Consider the following 18,446-nt stretch of genomic DNA (forward strand, 5'->3'; position numbering starts at 1 on the left):
CACGCCTTTAGTTGGTGAAACTCGAAGAAAGACTTTATCTCCAACTTGAAATTCAAGAGGTCGACGTCGTTGGTCTGCGTAACTCTTTTGCCTATCCTGAGCTGCTTTCATCCTCTTGCGTATCAGCTGAACTTGCTCGATCATGTCCTGAATCAAAGGCGGTCCCACAGCTACCGTATCCAAACTATCATCCCAACATATAGGGCTACAACAACTACGACCATAAAGTGCCTCGAATGGTACCATCCCAATACTCGAATGATAACTGTTATTATACGAGAACTCTATCATATCCAACTTATCGTCCCATGAACCACCAAAATCTAAGACACAAGCTCGTAGCATATCCTCAAGTGTCTGTATAGTCCGCTCTGTCTGTCCGTTTGTAGCTGGGTGAAACGTTGTGCTCATTCTCAACTCCGTATCCAAAGAATCCTGTAGCTTTTGCCAAAAATTAGACAAAAACCGAGCATTTCTATCTGAGGTTATATCTCGTGGAACTCCGTGATGTCTCACCACTTGCTGTCGATACGCTAAGGCCAACTGATGCTTGTTCCAGGTGTCCTTCATCGGAATGAAATGTGCCGATTTTGTCAATCGATCAACTATGACCCAAATTATATTGTTGCCCTTTGTAGTCTTCGGTAGTCCACACACAAAATCCATAGATATCGATTCCCACTTCCATTCGGGTATCGGCAACGGGTGAAGTAAACCTTGAGGTCGACGGTGATCTATCTTGATCTTCTGACAGGTTAGGCATTTGGCAACAAAATTAGCGATGTCCTTTTTCATACCATGCCACCAAAACGTCCTCTTGAGGTCTTGGTACATTTTGTCAGTGCCCGGATGTATGGATAAACATGAACTATGCGCTTCTCTCAGAATGCGAGTACGTAGGTCGGAATCGTTAGGCACACACCATCTATAGTCGTATCGCAAACTGCCATCCTCATGAATACTAAAATGTGGGTCAGGTGTTGTTACCACTATAGAAGCCTTCTCAATCAGATAAGGGTTATCTCCTCAAACAAATCAGATGTCACCTCCATCATCGACGCCACTGCCCCATGATCTATTATCTCGATACCCATCTCCTCTATTTCTTCTCTTAAGCGCACTTTGGCTAGGGCATTACATAAAATATGTACAGCTTTTCAGCTCAAGGCATCAGCGACGACATTAGCTTTTCCCTCATGGTATCGGATCTCCAGATTATAATCTGAAATCAGCTCTAGCCATCGTCGTTGCCTCATATTCAACTCCCTCTGGGTGAATATGTACTTCAGACTTTTGTTATCAGACAAGACCTTAAAATTAGTACCATATTCAACTCCATGTCATGTGTCGGATAGTTGATCTCGTGGGTCTTTAGTTGCCGTGAAGCATACGCAATGACTCGCCCATTTTGCATCAACACACACCCCAAACCATTCTTCGACGCATCAGTGTACAACTCAAATTCTGACTCTCCATCAGGTAATGCTAAGATAGGTGCAGAAGTCAGTCATGTCTTGAGAATGCTAAAAGATTCATCGCACTGTTCATCCCAAACAAATCGTATATCTTTTCTGGTCAACTGCGTTAACGGTCGCGCAATCTTGGAAAAGTCGCGTACAAATCTTCGGTAATACCCCGCCAAACCTAAGAAACTTCGAACTTCAGACGCGTTCTTTGGTATGGCCCAAGTTGAAATCGCTTCCACCTTCGCCGGGCCTACCGATATACCCTCACTAGACACTATGTGCCCAAGAAAAGAAACCTTGCGTAGCCAAAATTCGCACTTTGAGAATTTGGCATACAACTTATGCTCTCTCAAGGTCTGTAATACGATCCTCAAATGTTCGCCATGCTGATCTTCGTCCTTAGAATAAACTAAAATATCATCAATGAATATTACAACGAACTGATCAAGATACGCGGTAAAGATATTGTTCATGAGGGCCATGAATGCCGCCGGTGCGTTGGTTAAACCAAAGGGCATAACCGTAAACTCATAATGCCCATATCGTGTTCTAAAGGCTGTCTTAGGAATATCCTTTGGCGAGATGTTCAACTGATGATAGCCAGACCTCAAATCGATCTTAGAGAACACCGATGCACCTCTGAGCTGATCGAACAGGTCATCTATCCTAGGAAGAGGATATTTGTTCTTCACAGTAGCCCGATTGAGCTCTCGATAATCTACACATAACCTAAAGGATCCATCTTTCTTCTTAACAAAGATAACGGGTGCGCCCCAAGGAGACACGCTTGGGCGTATATAACCCTTATCTAACAATTCTTGCAGTTGCACCTTTAACTCTGCTGTCTCTCTAGGTGCCATGCGATATGGAGCCTTAGATATAGGACTCGTGCCCGGTACAAGATCAATCGTCAAATCAACTGCTCTCGAAGGTGGTAATCCAGGTATCTCAGAAGGAAAAACATCCTCAAACTCACGTACTACACGTATTTCTCCTATCTCGGGTGTGCTCATCGTCGTGTCTACTACGTGACATAGAATCATTGGGTAATTCTTCCTCAGATATGTTTTCAGTTTGATAACAGATATGATCTTAGTGTGATTCTTTGGCACAAAACCCTTAAAAATCACTTTCCGCCCTTTAGGTCCTCGTATAGCTACCTTCTTCATCCAACAATCAATACTTGCCTTTTACTTCCTCAACCAATCCATACCCAAGATAACATCAAAATTATCTAAAGGAAACTCTATCAAATCTACGCGTAAATCCATTCCCATGAAGTCTAAAGCTATATCCTTGTACGCTCGCTGACATAAGATTCTCTCGCCCGATGGTTGTGTAAACTCACTATTTATCTCAAGCGAATTAGGCAAATGCAACTTTGATACACACGAAGATGCAACAAAAGAATGTGATGCTCCCGAATCAAATAAAACATATGCAGGTTTATTGTTGACTAGAACATACCCGTAATAACTCCTGGTTTAACCTCTGCTTCATCTCTCTTGAGAGTCATAAGCTTCCCTGTGGCCTTGGTGCCGCTAACTGGTGTACCGACCGATGGTCTAGATGAACTTCCCATAGCAGACCCCTGACTCTGTGAACCACGCCCAAAAGGTGCCTGCGGTCGACCCTGCCTTCTATCCTGAGTCACACCAGCTTGACTGCCGGTCGGCTTCTGCGCTGGACCTTGCGGTGTACCTCTTAAACCTTGCTCACGTATGTACTTGTAGCAGTCAACCCTCTTGTGACCCTTCTTCCCACAATGATAATACTCGATGTTCTTACTACTCTGAGGAGTGCTCAAGGTTGATCTCCCAAAACTAGATCTTGGCTCTCGGTGGAACTGTGTAGGTGTTAGAAATCGTCTACCCCCAAAATTTTGTAATATATCATGGGTGTCCTCTCTGCGTCGCTTCAGCCCTTGAGTGGCCTTCCGCTCATCCCATAGGCGTCAGCCTCACAGGCATCGTGATACACATCCCTAACATGTTCATGTCCCAGGTTTCTCATACGTTCCCGGATATCCAAACTTAACCCTGATAAGAACCTCTGAGCCCTGAATCTCTCCCCAATCTTCATGTCGTCCACATACTTAGCTAATTCCATAAATCGAACGTAGTACTGGTGAACGGTCTGGGTTCCCTGCGTAAGTCGAGAGTACTCATCGAACATCCTTCGCTGAAGATGTAGAGGAAAGAACTCGTCGTGAAGCGCTGACACAAACAAGCTCCAGGGAAGAGGAGATACGATAGAAGGGTGCTCCGATGTAGCTGCGGAAGGAGCTGATAGAAGAGCATCTCTATGTGTGACCCACCAAGTATTGGCGTCACCGGTCAGGTAATGAACCGCTAGATCTACTCTCTTATCCTCGGGTGTCTTCAGTATCGCGAATATCTTCTCCATCTCCCGGATCCAATCGTCTAGCTTAGTAGGAGGACCCTTGCCATCATACGTCTTAGGGGCTAACCTTTGAATACCCTCTGCTTGTGACGCCCCTAAATCGTGCCCAGAACTATCCTTTGAAGATCCAGCGTTAAGTGACTGAAGCACCTGCTGTTGTAGAAGAAGATTTTGTTGTTGCTGCGCGTGGAACATCTTTAGCATAGTCTCAAACTGTTCGGCTGTGACGGCAGCTGGAACGACAGGTGTAGAGGTGTCGGTATGATCGGATCGCGCATGAGATGCCTCATGTGACGTAACCGTACGCTCAGAATCATGGGAGCTCTTAGACTCTTCCTTAGTCTCATAACTCTCGTGACGAGGCACACGATTCTCAGCCATCGCTATACGTGCACAAATAAACAAAGATCATACATTTTAACAACAACAAATAACTCGATAGAGATACATGCACACATACGCATATGAAACACTGTGAAACAATAATTGAATCAAACGTCCGCTTCACGATACTCCACTAACTAGCGTCTACCCAATCTCTAACTTCACACCTAGCGTATTTCTCTAACTCACACTTATCCTATATCCTTATTACCCATCCAAAGGTCCTCAATTCACATGTTTGGCTCTGATACCAACTGTAACAACCCGACTTACCGTTGACTGGGTAAACAGGGTCGTCACGGGGATTATTTCCCAAGAAACTTAAATCATATCCCAAAACCTGGGCAAAGGAATCACCAGCTCTATTACGAAGCCAACACAGCTAACTCTCAAACCAAATATCTAATCTAAACATAAAGTAACCATACAACTCACTACGAGTCCATTATAATCAACATAATCAGAACTAATCAAAACTAATATACATTAAACAAATTCCTAATACAAACTATAAGCTTCCACGGCCTCGGCTCAAAAGGAAAGGACCAGTTGAATTAACGAGAAGACGATCAATCTAGCTTGAAGGCACTCGAAATTTCAGAAGAAGGAGGAAGGTGATGAAGATGTTGATGGTGTTGCTGATTGCTCGAAGTAGAAGGAAGGAAAAGGGAAAGGGGAATTGGGTTACTGATTTAGGGTATGGGTATATAATAATCTTTTTTTTTTTTTTTTATTTTAATCTTTCCCTTCTTATGCAATAAAATTAGGATAAGACTAAGTTAAGGTTTTTGGCACTTAGCCTACCTTGCTGCCCACTTCCATGTTTTTTTTATTTTTTATTTTTTTATTTAAAGTTATAACCCATTTTTTAAAAAATCTTTAAATTTAAGAAAAGTTCAAAAATTTTGCATAAGCTAAATTAATTTGGCATTTTTAATGTTGAATTCACCTTTCATATTGCTTTGATAAGCAATTAATTATACTTGAGATTCAATTAATAGAGTTTAGAATAGAGATGGTTTAGTATGCGTGTGTGTTATATTTATGTTTCAACGGGTTACTCTTCTCCATCAGCTACGTTTATGTCAGCTACCTCAGCATGTTTCCGTCCTACATCTTAAAGGAAGAGTATGCACTAACCAACTAATTCATAAGAGTTTTTTAATCAAATTTTGTTCTTGAATCAGAAGTGCTTCCTTATAGTTCTTTTCTTCCCTCCCATAAATCAAGTTTATAGATATGCAAATGACTCCAAAAACTGAAAAATGCATTCATAAAAATCCAACAATGAATCCATCCTGTCAATATTTTCTTCATCCATTAGAAACTGGTCTCAAGAAAGTTGTAAATGTGTTTAGAGGGACGAAATTCAAAGGTTGGAAGAGGGTTGTAACTGCCGGCGACAATCTAAATACATAATTGACATTAATAATACTCTATATTTAAGATAAATAATGCGAAAGTCTAAAATGCCGAACATCTAAAAACCACTGAAAACTAAAACCATGTAAAACATAAGTTTAAAACATTACAACTGAGATAACATAACATAATATTTGCTCAAATTACATAATAAAAAACAAAAGTACAACAGTCATTAAAGTCATCAAGTAAAATCTATACAGCTAAGTCTTTGATAGAATAAATAAAGTTGCTGCCTAAATCGAAACCTAAGCTAAATCATCCTACAAAATACTACCGTCCATAATACGGATAACAGTTGTTTGAATCGGTCAGCGATAAAGTTAACATGCTTACAAAATCATGCTTACAAAATTAAAATCAAGCACAATATAGAAGGTTATTATATTATTCATTATTGAGCTCTGCTTAGCAATTAAGTTAACATTCTCAACTACCTGCAGAAGTTCATTATTGTTACTAAACACTTGGTAACCTTACTGCTTATCTAATTAAGTTCAATAAGACTTACAACTGTACCATCATAGCATATCACAAGTAGACTTTGGAAAACGGTCAATCGGTCGGGTGTTGATTGGATCAGTTTCGGTTGGGTCATATTCGGATCGAGTCAGTTTCAGGTCAAATCACTCCAGATTTTGGGCATTCTCGGATTCACCCAACGGGTTACGAATTTATTTTTTCTTGGGTTAACTTAAAAGAAGTTTGTGGAATTTCATATTTTATCATTGAATTTGAAAATAGACATTTTTTTGGAAAAATTATTTACTATACTGCCTAACCAAATTACGATAAAATAGTAACACAACTTTTAGACTATCAAATAATAATAATTTAACATAAAGAATCATTAAAAAGTCTAAAATACATCGTACAACAAAAAAGATATCCAAATGACTCAAACATAATACAACTATTAAAATATTAAGAATACAAATGTAAAGAACATGTTAAATAAAGAAACAACAAATTTTTTTGTTTCCGCGCCCATATGGTGAAGTTTTACCCTTTTTTTTTTACAGCTGCACATCCCAACGGGTCAACCTGACCCTGATCCGTTCGACTCGTTTTTTAATGGTTTTATCAGGTTCGGTCATTTTTTGGGTTTGGGTTAAAATTTTCAGGTTTCAAACCAATTTTTTCGATTGGGCTTCTGACCCCAAGTTTGAGAGGGAATGATGAAACATATGAGCTATCTTTATGATTCAACAACTTACTCTTCTCGATCAGCTAAGTTTATCCAAACCATCTCAGTAGGGGTGTTTCTAAGAGGGTTTAGGGTGCACAACCGCACAAGGTCCCGAAACCTAAAAGGCCTCATATAGAAAAATTATATTAAAATACCATATTAAAAAGGTAGATAGTTGGTGGGAGTTTTACTAATCATAGTAATGGCCATGGCCCATGGGATCAAATCTTATTAACTACACTTTTTTATCTCATTTCTTTTATATATTTCCTAACCAATCCTTTTAACTCTAAACATCTCTTACATCATTTATTTTTTCACCATTCATTAACATCAATAATCACTAAAAATAATTAATATTTTATTTCATAATTTTTCATTCCAATAAATGTTACACTTTTTAATTATTTTTTATCAACCCATTATTTTTTTTCTCTTCCCTCTTAAGATTAGAGATGGAAATTTAATTTTTAATAAATTAATTTAAGTCAACTTTATAAAATTAATTTAACATAGATAGAAAACGTTTTGACATTAGGCCCAACCTTGAGAGTAGTCCAAAGGGGCAGCCGCCTAAGGCCTAAGCCAAAAAGATAGAAATTTGACTCTTAAAGGGGCCCATTTTAAAGGATCAAAAAAATATTAATGAGTTATATTAGTTATAATCTGAAAACAAGAAATAATTACTCCCCTAATTAAGGTTGTCTTCTCCTCAACTTCTCCTAAATTTAATACTTAACTCTCATTTCCCCAAATTTATTCAACTCTCAACTCTCCAAATTTACTCAACTATTAATTCTCCAAATTTACTCTACTATTAATTCCACAATTTAATTTCAAAATCAGTTCTCAACCTGAGTTATCCATTTACGTTTGTTTGTCCTTCCATCTTCTCCCCAAATCAACTTCATTAATTTTCATGTTCAACAATGACATTCCAACTATAGATTGTTTTATTTTATTTTTTTTAACTTAGATTCTTGATGTAGGAAATTATAGATTCATTTATAGTATTTATGTTTTTTTTGCCATTTAGATTGATTAAATTTTATGAATTTTTTGGAATTACAGGCATTACTCTCAAAAGTTTAAACAAGTTGAGCATTCATTTTTCAAATTCTCTTTCTACAGGTTTTTAATATTTAGATTTGCAAAAGTTTAATATTGTATTTATTGATTTTCATTTTTCGAATATGGATTTATGACGAAAATTGACTTTATTTTTAGTAATTTTGTTTATTTTGAGCCTGTTTAATGTTTTTTGTGTGTTCTTTGTAATATTTCTCTATTTTTATTTAGTTGTATTAACTTATATATATGTTGAAGAAATCTGAAATATTTTGGTGGTATTCTTATGAAGTAGATTTACAAATTGTTATTTTTGCATGTCAAGGCTAAATTGCAAAGCATGTTATTTCTAAGTACATACAGGCCCGTCCCTAAAGGGTAGGCGAAAGGGGACGCCGCCCAAGGCCCAAGCCAAAAATGTAGAAATATATTTCTTAAATGGCACTAGTGGAAAAAAGTTCATCTGCTGCGAAATATATATTGCGGTTTCTAGAAGACGCAACATAAAATTAATAGAAAAAATGAGGAGAAAAAAAGGAAGATTATATGATGCAGTTCTTGAAAACCGCAGCATATAACACATTATAAAAAAAAGGATAGGTATATGCTGCGGCTCATGAGAAACCGCAGCATACAACACTTATATGCTGCGGTTTTTCAAGAACCGCAGCATAGACCTATCCTTTTTTTTTAGAAAAAACGTGCCTTATATTCTTCTTCATTCATGCTACTGTTTCATTTACAAAGTTAACAAAAACCCACGAAACTTTTGATGCATCTTCTTCTTAATCATCTTCTTCCTTCTAATTCTTCAAAGTTGCTGCTACAAAAATCGACGACATTTCTTTTGTGCTTCTTTTCTTACTAGTGTGGGTGTACTGCTTGTTCATCTTCCCCACTACATTTCTTGCTCTTCAAAAAAGCCCCAAATTGTTGTTAAAATCCCACGCACAAAACTGCTGCCTTCTTGTTCATCTTCCCCATGACATTTCTTGTTGTCTTCTTCAAGCTAGCTAATCCACAAATTAAGAGGTTTTTTTAGGGCTTGGTTTTTGTTAAGGTATTTTAGAAATGTCGTGCACTAATTTCTTCAACATTTAACTTCTTCAAACTTCATGGTATTTTAGAGCTTAGTATGGTTGTGTACTAATTTTGTTTGTCTTTTCCCATTGTAGGTTACATAACTCCATTGTAAAGCACTAACATTATCATATAAATACCAAGGTAATTTCTAATTATATATCAAGTTTTGTTTTTGATATTTTTATGTGTTTATAATTATTAATGTGATTTTATTTAATGAATTTTTAGTTGTTTTATAATTAATTTGTATAATTAGGGTTAATCTTGGTTGTATTATTTTTAGAGTTGATTAGAGTTAGTTGAATGAATGTTGTTATTATTGTATACATAGGGTTAGTTGAATAAATGTTGTTATTAGAACATACATATTAATATTATTAGGGTTAATTAGGATTAATTACTTAGTTTTAGGGTTAATTAGGGTTAATTATATATTTTGATATATGTGTATTAATTTTGTTTTGAATTAATTTAATCACACTTAGGATGAGAAAAGATCATTCTTGGATGTATGGTAGCATTAAATCTTTAGAATTTGTTGATAGGGTATTAGAATTTTGTAGTATTGCCGTTGAACATCAAGTTAGGACGGGGGAGTTGGTTTTTATTGCCCATGTGTCAAGTGTGGCAATGTATCAAAGGTAAATAGTGTTGACATTCTTAGGGAGCACATACTTCGACGTGGGTTTAGGCCTCAATATCATGTTTGGGTTTGGCATGGTGATGAGGGAGTTTACAAAGAAAAAAGTGTTGTTGAGGATGTCAATGAGGATGTAGATCGTGTTGATGGGTATGAGACAAATAAATAGAATATCGACGAGGATGTAAAACGCATTGATGAGATCATGAAGGGAGTCGAGGATGAGTTAGGAAAATGTCCTCGTATTTTTGACTTGTTAACAGAGGCTTCTCAAAAGCCTTTGTACCCAAGATGTACAAAGTTCACCAAACTAACAGTCGTTTTGACAATTTTCAACATTAAGTCAAAGTTCAATTGGAGTGACACTAGTTTCACAATGTTATTAGAAGCGTTAGGTGTGATACTTCCTGATGGAAATGAACTTCCAAACTCGACATATTATGCCAAAAAGCTCATGTGTCCTTTCGGCTTAGAGTACCAGAAGATTCATGCGTGTCCGAAAGATTGTTTATTGTATCTGAATGAAAATAAGAACTTAGAAGAGTGTCCTAGGTTTGGGTCATCGCGTTACAAGCGTAAAGGGGCTCGGGATGCTAAAGGGCCCCCGTCTAAGGTATTGTGGTATCTTCCAATAATACCTAGATTCCAGCGCTTGTTTTCTATAAAGAAAGATGCATTAAATTTGAGGTGGCATGCAGATAGGGTGAAGAAAAGGTCACTTGCTCACACATCCATCTGATTCTCCGGAGTGGAAGAATATTGATAGATTACATAAGACTTTTGGAGAAGAGGTTCGTAATTTAAGGCTCGGACTGTGTACGGATGGAATGAACCCATTCGGCAATCTTAGTTCTCAACATAGTACTTGGTTGGTACTGTTAGTGATCTATAATTTGCCTCCTTAGTTGTGTATGAAGCGTAACTACATTATGCTTTCGCTACTTATTTCGAGTTCTAAACAACCTGGGAATGACATAGATGTATATCTTGCACATCTTGTTGAGGATTTGAGAAAGATGTGGGATGAAGGCGTTTCCGTGTTTGATGCACATGCTAATGCGGAGTTCACCTTATGTGCAATGCTTTTATGCACCGTTATGATTTTCCGGCATATGGAAACTTATCAAGGTATAAGAACAATGGGTAGAAAGCATGCCCAATATGTATCGATGACATGGAATCCACGTAGATTCCTAAGTGTAAACATGTATTCATGCACCATCGAAAGTTCCTCCCACGAGATCACCAATATCGTAAAAAGAAAAAGATGTTCAGGGGGGAGGTTGAGGACCGTGTAGCTCGTCGACCATTGACCAGTTATGAGGTTTAGAACAAGTTAAGGGAGTTGAAACTATATTTGGTAAAACAGGGCAAGTGCAAGGGGGTGAAGACCGACTATGGAAAAAGAATCAATCTTTTGGAAGCTTCCATATTGGAGAGATCTACGGGTTAGGCATTGTCTTGACGTTATGCATATAGAGAAAAATGTATGCAATGCCATACTAGGGACGCTCATGAACATTCCGGTTAAGACAAAAGATGTTAAGGCCGTGCGAGATTACTTTGAATGTAAGGGTCTTCGTCCAGGGTTTTGGCCACAGGTTATAGTGAGTAAGAAAAGAAATAAAGTTGAAGAACTACGTGGCAGTGATGAGGGAAAGGGCAGTAAGAAGATGAGTAATGTTAAAAATTATTTGCCTCCAGCTTGCTACACATTGTCCAAGGTAGAAAAGCGGGCATTTTATGAGTCTTTGTATGACATTAAGGTTCTGTCTGGGTACTCATCCAACATGAAGCGATTTGTGACCCTAAATAGTAAGTTGAAGTTGGGAAGTATGAAATCCTCACAATTGCCATGTAATGATGCAAGTGTTCTTACCAATTGCAATCCGTGGAATATTGCCAAAACATGTGAGATATGCTATTACCGAGCTATATTCGTTCTTCAACATAATTTGTAGTAAAGTTCTTGATCCCTTTAAACTTAATGCTCTTTAAGTCGACGTGATTGCAACTTTATATAAGTTTGAGATGTATTTTCCACCTTCTTTTTTTGACATAATGGTTCATCTTATTGTCTATCTCATTCGTGAAATGAAGCTTCTGGGTCCAGTTTTTTTAAGGTTGTGTTATCCTTTTGAAAGGCACATGGAAGTTCTACAAAACAAAGTGAGGAATCTAGCATAACCCGAGGGGAGTATGATTAAAGGCACTATGAGCGATGAGATTGGTAACTTCATATCCGAGTATATAGCCATGGCAAAGCCTATTGGACTTCTCACCTCTCGACATAAAGGAAGGCTTGAGGGAAAAGGAACAATTGGCTCTAAATCGATCATATCTACTTAATACAATCTTCTACAAGCATACTTGTATGTGTTGTATCGTATTCCAGAAGTCCATCATTTTTTGAATGAGCATTTTGATATATTGTGTGCTAAATATCCTTCTAAAGGGGATAGAGCATTGATGCGGTTGCATAATAAGTTTATTGATTGGTTTCTTAATCGAATAATATGTGAAGAACTCAAGGGTGTATTTGAAACAGTTAAGTGGTTAGCTTTTGGTCCTCGTGAAGATGTCAACAAATATGAGGGTTACGATGTCAATGGGTTTACATTTTAGAATGAGGGTCAAGATAAGAAGTCATCTTATCTGCAGAATAGTAGAGTTTCTATTTTGGCGTCATCTACATTTTACGTGAGTGACAAGGATCAATTGTCAGTTGATGCTAAATTGGTATACTACGGGCAAGTACATAAAATATAGGAGCTTGATTACTCTAGTTTCACTATTGGTCTTTTCAAATGTAACACCCCAAAATTTTGCGTAAGCTTTATAATTTAGGTTACCATAAAATGCCATCTCTTAATAAACATATAAATAAAAAAATTATTTTCAAAGTAGGTGAAAAAAAAATATATTAGTTCAATTTAGTTAAGAGACTATCAAAACTTATTATTATTAGATAATAAAAAACTAGTATACGCAATTGGTTTATGTACTTAGTGTAAAATTTACTATCTGGTACATAAATTGAAAGTCATATAAAAAAAATTAGGCATAATAATTCATTTAATTATATAATGCAAACTTTTCATTTCAAACTCCCCATTACACTACTCTTAATTAATAGAGTAATAAAGCATAATAATATCTTGGTTAAAGTTAGTTTTTGTTATATATAAAAAAAAAACAGAACACTTGGTCTTCACATTCCATTTGTATAAAAGGGAATTGAAAGCATAGACTTGGGAGTTGGGTTTACTAGATCACGACATTACAAGAATATTTAAAAAAAAAAATCTTCTCTTTTTACTATACAATTCGCCTATCTAAATGTAATGAGCATCTTCCATTCTCGGTGAAAAAAAAATGATGATCAAGGTTGGATATATTATTAAGGTCATATATTTGGGTTGAAGAAATTATTTTATACAAGGCTACTGGAGGATCATTATATTTCTAAGGTTTTTATTTAAATTTTTTATATCTTATCTAAATAGAATTCATATAAGGAGTCGCCTATTTTGGATGTAAAAGGGGTAAAAAGTAGTCCAGTAATTAATTGAACTATAGTATAGGGCCTGTATTAGGTGTAAATAAAAGGGCTCAAAATAATTTACCCCCGAAATGAGAGTATTACAATTCAGCAATCCCCCCTAAAGTAATACTTTACGCGAGAAAACTGAAAAGTAAGACAGATAAAAAAAATTGAACAACAGCAGTATCCCACAAATCTTTTCTCTCTCCTCACAAGTCTTTTCTCTCTCCTCCAATTTGTTTTCGTGTACCCCAATGTTGAAGATCCTTATTTCTACTTCCTCCTCTTCATTTAATATCTTGCCCTTGCATTAATTTGTAAATATTCGAGGTAAATACTTATCAATCTATAAATTTATTTTGATTTTGTGATTAAAAACGTAATTTATGAATTGTCTATTTTATTGCTTAGTTCATTGCTTATTCAAGTTATTTTATTTCAGAAAAACAAATCAAAACCCCCCTTTTCTTTGTGTTATTGATTGTTTTCAATTTCATCTGCTAAAGCACATATCATACTAAACCTTTTCAAACCCCATCTCTCCGTGGATACAAACCTTACTACCCTACTACATTAAGTTATATTTGGAAAGTAAGTGAATTTATTTTTGGTTAGAGTTTAGGCGACTGAGAAAGAACTTACCAAATTTTGGCGCTGTTGCCGGGGAGAATTGGCGTGTTTGTATGTTTTAGTGTGAATTGTGGATTGTGTGCTTTCATTCCTTATTTATGGTACATACTCGTAACTCTAACAAGGAGGAATTACAGTACAATCCCGAATTGGAACTGACCCTTTTCAGGATAAGGAAGGAATTGAGAAACAATTTTTTAGAGCTACCATTTGCAGAAAAAGTAGAAGGAGAAATGGCTCAAAGGGAGAATCGTACCTTGAGGGAGTTCACTTCGCCCAATATTGATGAACAACCCTTGTGCATTACATATCAACAAGAAGATGAAGGTGGAACTTTTGAGCTTAAATCGGGTTTAATCCATTTACTACCTTCATTCCATGGGTCAAATGAAGAGGATCCCAACAAGTTTTTATTTGAATTTCATGTGGTTTGTGGTGGTATGAGACCGAATGGAGCAACAGAGGAGAAGGTGAAACTTAGAGCATTCCCTTTTGCCCTAAAAGATGCGGCTAAGGATTGGCTTTAATACTTACCACCAGGTTGTGTCACCACTTGGGCAGAGATGAAAAAGAGATTCCTTGAAAAATAATTTCCAGTTTCAAAATCATCCACTCTAAAGAAAGAAATCAGCAACATTGAACAAAATAGTGATGAATCATTTTATGAGTATTGGGAAAGATTTAAAAGGTTGAGTGCGAGCTGTCCCTATCATGGGTACCACAATGAAGATCTCGTTATGTATTTTTACAATGGGCTTGTCAATGATGATGTAAGAATGATAAATGCAGCTACTGGAGGTTCCATTCTCAACAACACATCGGAAGCGGCAAGGGCATTGATTGAAGAACTAGCTGAAGGTTCTAGGCAATTCAACAAGAGATCCCACGATAAAAGAGCAATTAGAGAAAATGTTAGCACTGAGTCTAAAGTTGGCAAACTAGAAGATCAAATGCAAGCATTAACACCAATGATGAGAGATTTCATGGTTAAGGGAAAAGCACAACAAGTGAAGTCATGCGGCATTTGCTCTTTTAATCATCTTACAGATTCTTGCCCTCAGTTACAAGAAGAAGTTAATGAAGAATTTAGTGCAATTGGTTTTCAAAACCAAGGGTTTCAGAAAAGAAATGATCCGTTTTCCAGTACATACAATCCAGGGTGGAAAGACCATCCGAATCTCAAGTATGGGAATCCATCAGAGAATCAACAACATCATTAACAACAATCATTCTTCAAGCCACAATAACAATCCTATCCTAGACCCCCACATCACGGTCAACGATCATGTTTGAATTCCAATATGTCCACCGAAGAAATGTTGAATACTCTAACAAAGAACATGATTCAATTCCAAGATGAGACTCGTTCCAGCATCAAGAACATTGAAAGACAAATAGGTCAAATCTCAGGAGCAGTTAGCAAATTAGAGGCTAGAGATTCAGAAAAGTTGCGATCACAAACAGAACCAAATCCAAGCATGAATGCTAATGCGATGACTCTTAGAAGTGGAATAGAGTTGCAAGGTAATGAGAGAACCATACCAAATCAGAACTCCAAGAAAAAACGGTTGTGCATGAACCTTCATCTTCAGAAGATCAAGCAACCCTGTCACAAGAAGAAAGGAATGTTACAACTGCACTCTTACCACCATATGAACCGATTCCACCTTTTCCAGAGGCATTGAAGGAAAGGAAAAAGCATGAAACTGACAAGGACATCTATGAGGTTTTCAAGAAGTGTGAAGTAAACATCCCTCTCTTAGATGCTTTGAAGCAAATTCCAAGATATGCCAAATTCGTTAAAGAACTTTGTACGGCAAAGAGATGCAAAGATTAAAGGGAATTCAAAAGGTGAAGATGAGTGAGCACATTTCAGCCATATTTCAAAGAAAGTTACCGCCTAAATGTGGAGATCCAGGTATGTTCATTGTCCCTTGCATTATAGGTGAGCTTACATCTCCAAAAGCCATGTTAGACTTAGGGGCATCAATCAATGTAATTCCATATTCACTATATAAGTCTTTGAAACTTGGTACATTGCATGAAACAACTGTTGTGATACAATTAACTGACATGTCTAATGCATATCCTAAGGGAATAGTAGAGGATGTCTTTGTTAAAGTAGGGGATCTTATATTTCCTACGGATTTTTATGTTTTAGATATGGAACATGATAAACATGCAGTACCTATCTTGCTAGGTATACCTTTCATGAAAACTGCCAAGACTAAGATTGATGTACATACAGGATCACTTACCATGGAATTTGATGGTAGTAATGTAGAGTTTGACATTTATGACTATGAAATTTCCGCCTGAGGACCATTCTTGTTTTGCTATTGATTTATTTGATATATCTAGTCAAGATATGTTTGATATAGATGGCCAAGATAAACTCAAGGTGGCCATTGAGCATGATTTGAATGAAAATAATGAGGAATATGTTTTGAGTGCTGAAATGAAGGAAGTTTTGCAAGCTTTGAAGAAGCAAGAACAACTTCCACTTCTTCCTTCTCATTTAGAGCCATTACCACTAACCACACGCAAGGAGAATTTGTTACCCTCTATTTTGCATGCACCGAAGGTAGAACTTAAGCCATTACTCGAACATCTGAAGTATGTATTCCTTGAGGAGCATGAGACATTGCCATTAATTATTTCAAGCAAGCTGATAAGAGAGCAAGAGAACAAGTTGGTTGAAGTCCTAAAGCAATATAAGGAGGCCATGGGATGGTCGATTGCAGACATCAAGGGCATAAGCCCTACTACATGCATGCATTGAATTTTGTTGGAAAATGATGCCAAGCCGGTAAGACAACCCCAAAGAAAGTTGAACCCACCAATGATGGAGGTAGTGAAAGCTGAAATTTTGAAATTACTGCAAGCAGGTATTATTTATCCAATTTCTGATAGTGAATGGGTAAATCCTACTCCAGTGGTGCCAAAGAAAACTGGTGTTACTGTAGTGAAGAACCTAAATAGTGAGTTGGTTCCAACACGCATTCAAAATGGATGGCGTATATGCATTGATTACCGTAGGCTAAACGCGGTGACTAGGAAAGACCACTTTCCATTTCCTTTTATCGATCAAATGCTAGAAAGGCTTGCTAGTCATGCATTTTATTGTTTCTTAGATGGATATTCAGGTTATTTGTAGGTACCTATTGCTCCAAAAGATCAAGAAAAGACAACATTCACATGCCCATTCGGCACATTTGCTTATAAGCGCATGCCTTTTGGACTTTGTAGTGCACCTGCTATATTCCAAAGGTGTATGGTGAGTATCTTTTCTGAATTTATAGAAAACTTTGTGGAAGTTTTCATGGATGACTTCACGATGCATGGAGACATATTTGATGAATGTTTGAATCATTTTGCGTTAGTACTTAAGAGATGCATAGACACTAATCTCGTGCTAAACTCGGAAAAATGCCATTTTACGGTCGAACAAGGAATTATGCTAGGTCATGTAGTGTCTGCAAAGGGTATCAAGGTAGATAAGGAAAAAATTGACATCATACAATCTTTACCCTATCCCAATAATGTTCGAGAAATACAATCCTTTCTTGGTCATGCAGGTTTCTATCGTAGGTTTATTGAAGGCTTCTCCAAGATTGCAGTTCCATTATGCAGGTTGTTGCAAAAGGATGTAGAGTTCATTTTTGATGAAAGTTGCAAGAAGGCGTTTGATACGCTAAAGGATAAACTCATATCAGCTCCAATCATTCAACCCCCAATTTGGTCACTTCCATTTGAGATTATGTGTGACGCAAGTGACTACGCTATTAGGGCCGTGCTAGGACAAAGAATAGGAAGATTCCACATGCTATATACTACGCATCAATGACCTTGAATGAGGCTCAACACAACTATTCAACCACTGAAAAAGAGTTGTTAGCGGTAGTATTTTCATTAGAAAAGTTTAGATCATATTTGCTTGGTACAAAGGTTATTGTATATATTAACCATGCAACCTTACGTCACTTAATGACAAAGAAAGAGGCAAAGCCAAGATTAATAAGATGGATTCTTTTGTTAAGTGAGTTTGATTTGGATGTAAAAGACAAAAAAGGCACAGAAAACGTGGTAGCAGAGCAGGATCACACCACATGAAAGCATGCATTCAAATAAAGATGTCTCATTGAAATATAACATTCATGAAGAATTTCCAGATGAGCAATTGTTCGTAGTCAAGGCTTATCATCCATGGTATGCTAATGTTGTAAATTTTCTTGTGTCTGGCAGGTTTCCCACAGATGTCACAAATACTCAAAAAGACAAGCTAAGAAGTGAAGCAAAACACTACATTTGGGACGATCCATACCTATGGAAACATTGTGCGGATCAAATCATACGGAGATGTGTCCCTGATGGTGAGGTAATATCAATTTTAAAATTTGTCATTCATATGCTTGTGGAGGCCATTTCGGACCTAGGAGGATAGCAAGGAAAATTGTAGACTGTGGATTTTATTGGCCTAGTTTGAATAGAGATGCTTACTACTTTTGTAAGTCATGTGATAAGTGTCAAAGAGTAGGGAATATTTCTCAATGGAATGGGATGCCACAACAACCTCTTTTATATTGTGAAATCTTTGAGGTTTGGGGCATAGATTTT

General features: G+C 36.9%; 1 protein-coding gene across 1 annotated transcript; it reads right to left on the reverse strand.

Annotated features, from left to right (window-relative positions):
- Positions 1-2,656: 2,656 nt before the first annotated feature.
- LOC130798877 (uncharacterized) lies at positions 2,657-4,250 on the reverse strand. The gene is made up of 3 exons (XM_057661974.1): positions 3,456-4,250; positions 2,956-3,399; positions 2,657-2,845 (listed from the first exon to the last, which is right to left on the reverse strand). The coding sequence occupies exons 1-3, from the start codon at positions 4,248-4,250 to the stop codon at positions 2,657-2,659; spliced, it is 1,428 nt and encodes a 475-aa protein (XP_057517957.1).
- Between the last annotated feature and the right edge of the window lie 14,196 nt (positions 4,251-18,446).

Source organism: Amaranthus tricolor, chromosome 13, assembly GCF_026212465.1.
Source record: "Amaranthus tricolor cultivar Red isolate AtriRed21 chromosome 13, ASM2621246v1, whole genome shotgun sequence".
Classification (NCBI taxonomy): domain Eukaryota; kingdom Viridiplantae; phylum Streptophyta; class Magnoliopsida; order Caryophyllales; family Amaranthaceae; genus Amaranthus; species Amaranthus tricolor.

Excerpts from the sequence above, each read along its gene's own strand:
- LOC130798877 (XM_057661974.1), bottom strand. The coding sequence starts at position 4,250 with ATGGCTGAGAATCGTGTGCCTCGTCACGAGAGTTATGAGACTAAGGAA. Across the intron at positions 3,400-3,455 it reads GAAACCTGGGACATGAACAT|GCCACTCAAGGGCTGAAGCG; the intron begins GTTAGGGATGTG and ends GATGAGCGGAAG. Across the intron at positions 2,846-2,955 it reads TCAAGAGAGATGAAGCAGAG|TTGCATTTGCCTAATTCGCT; the intron begins GTTAAACCAGGA and ends TGTGTATCAAAG.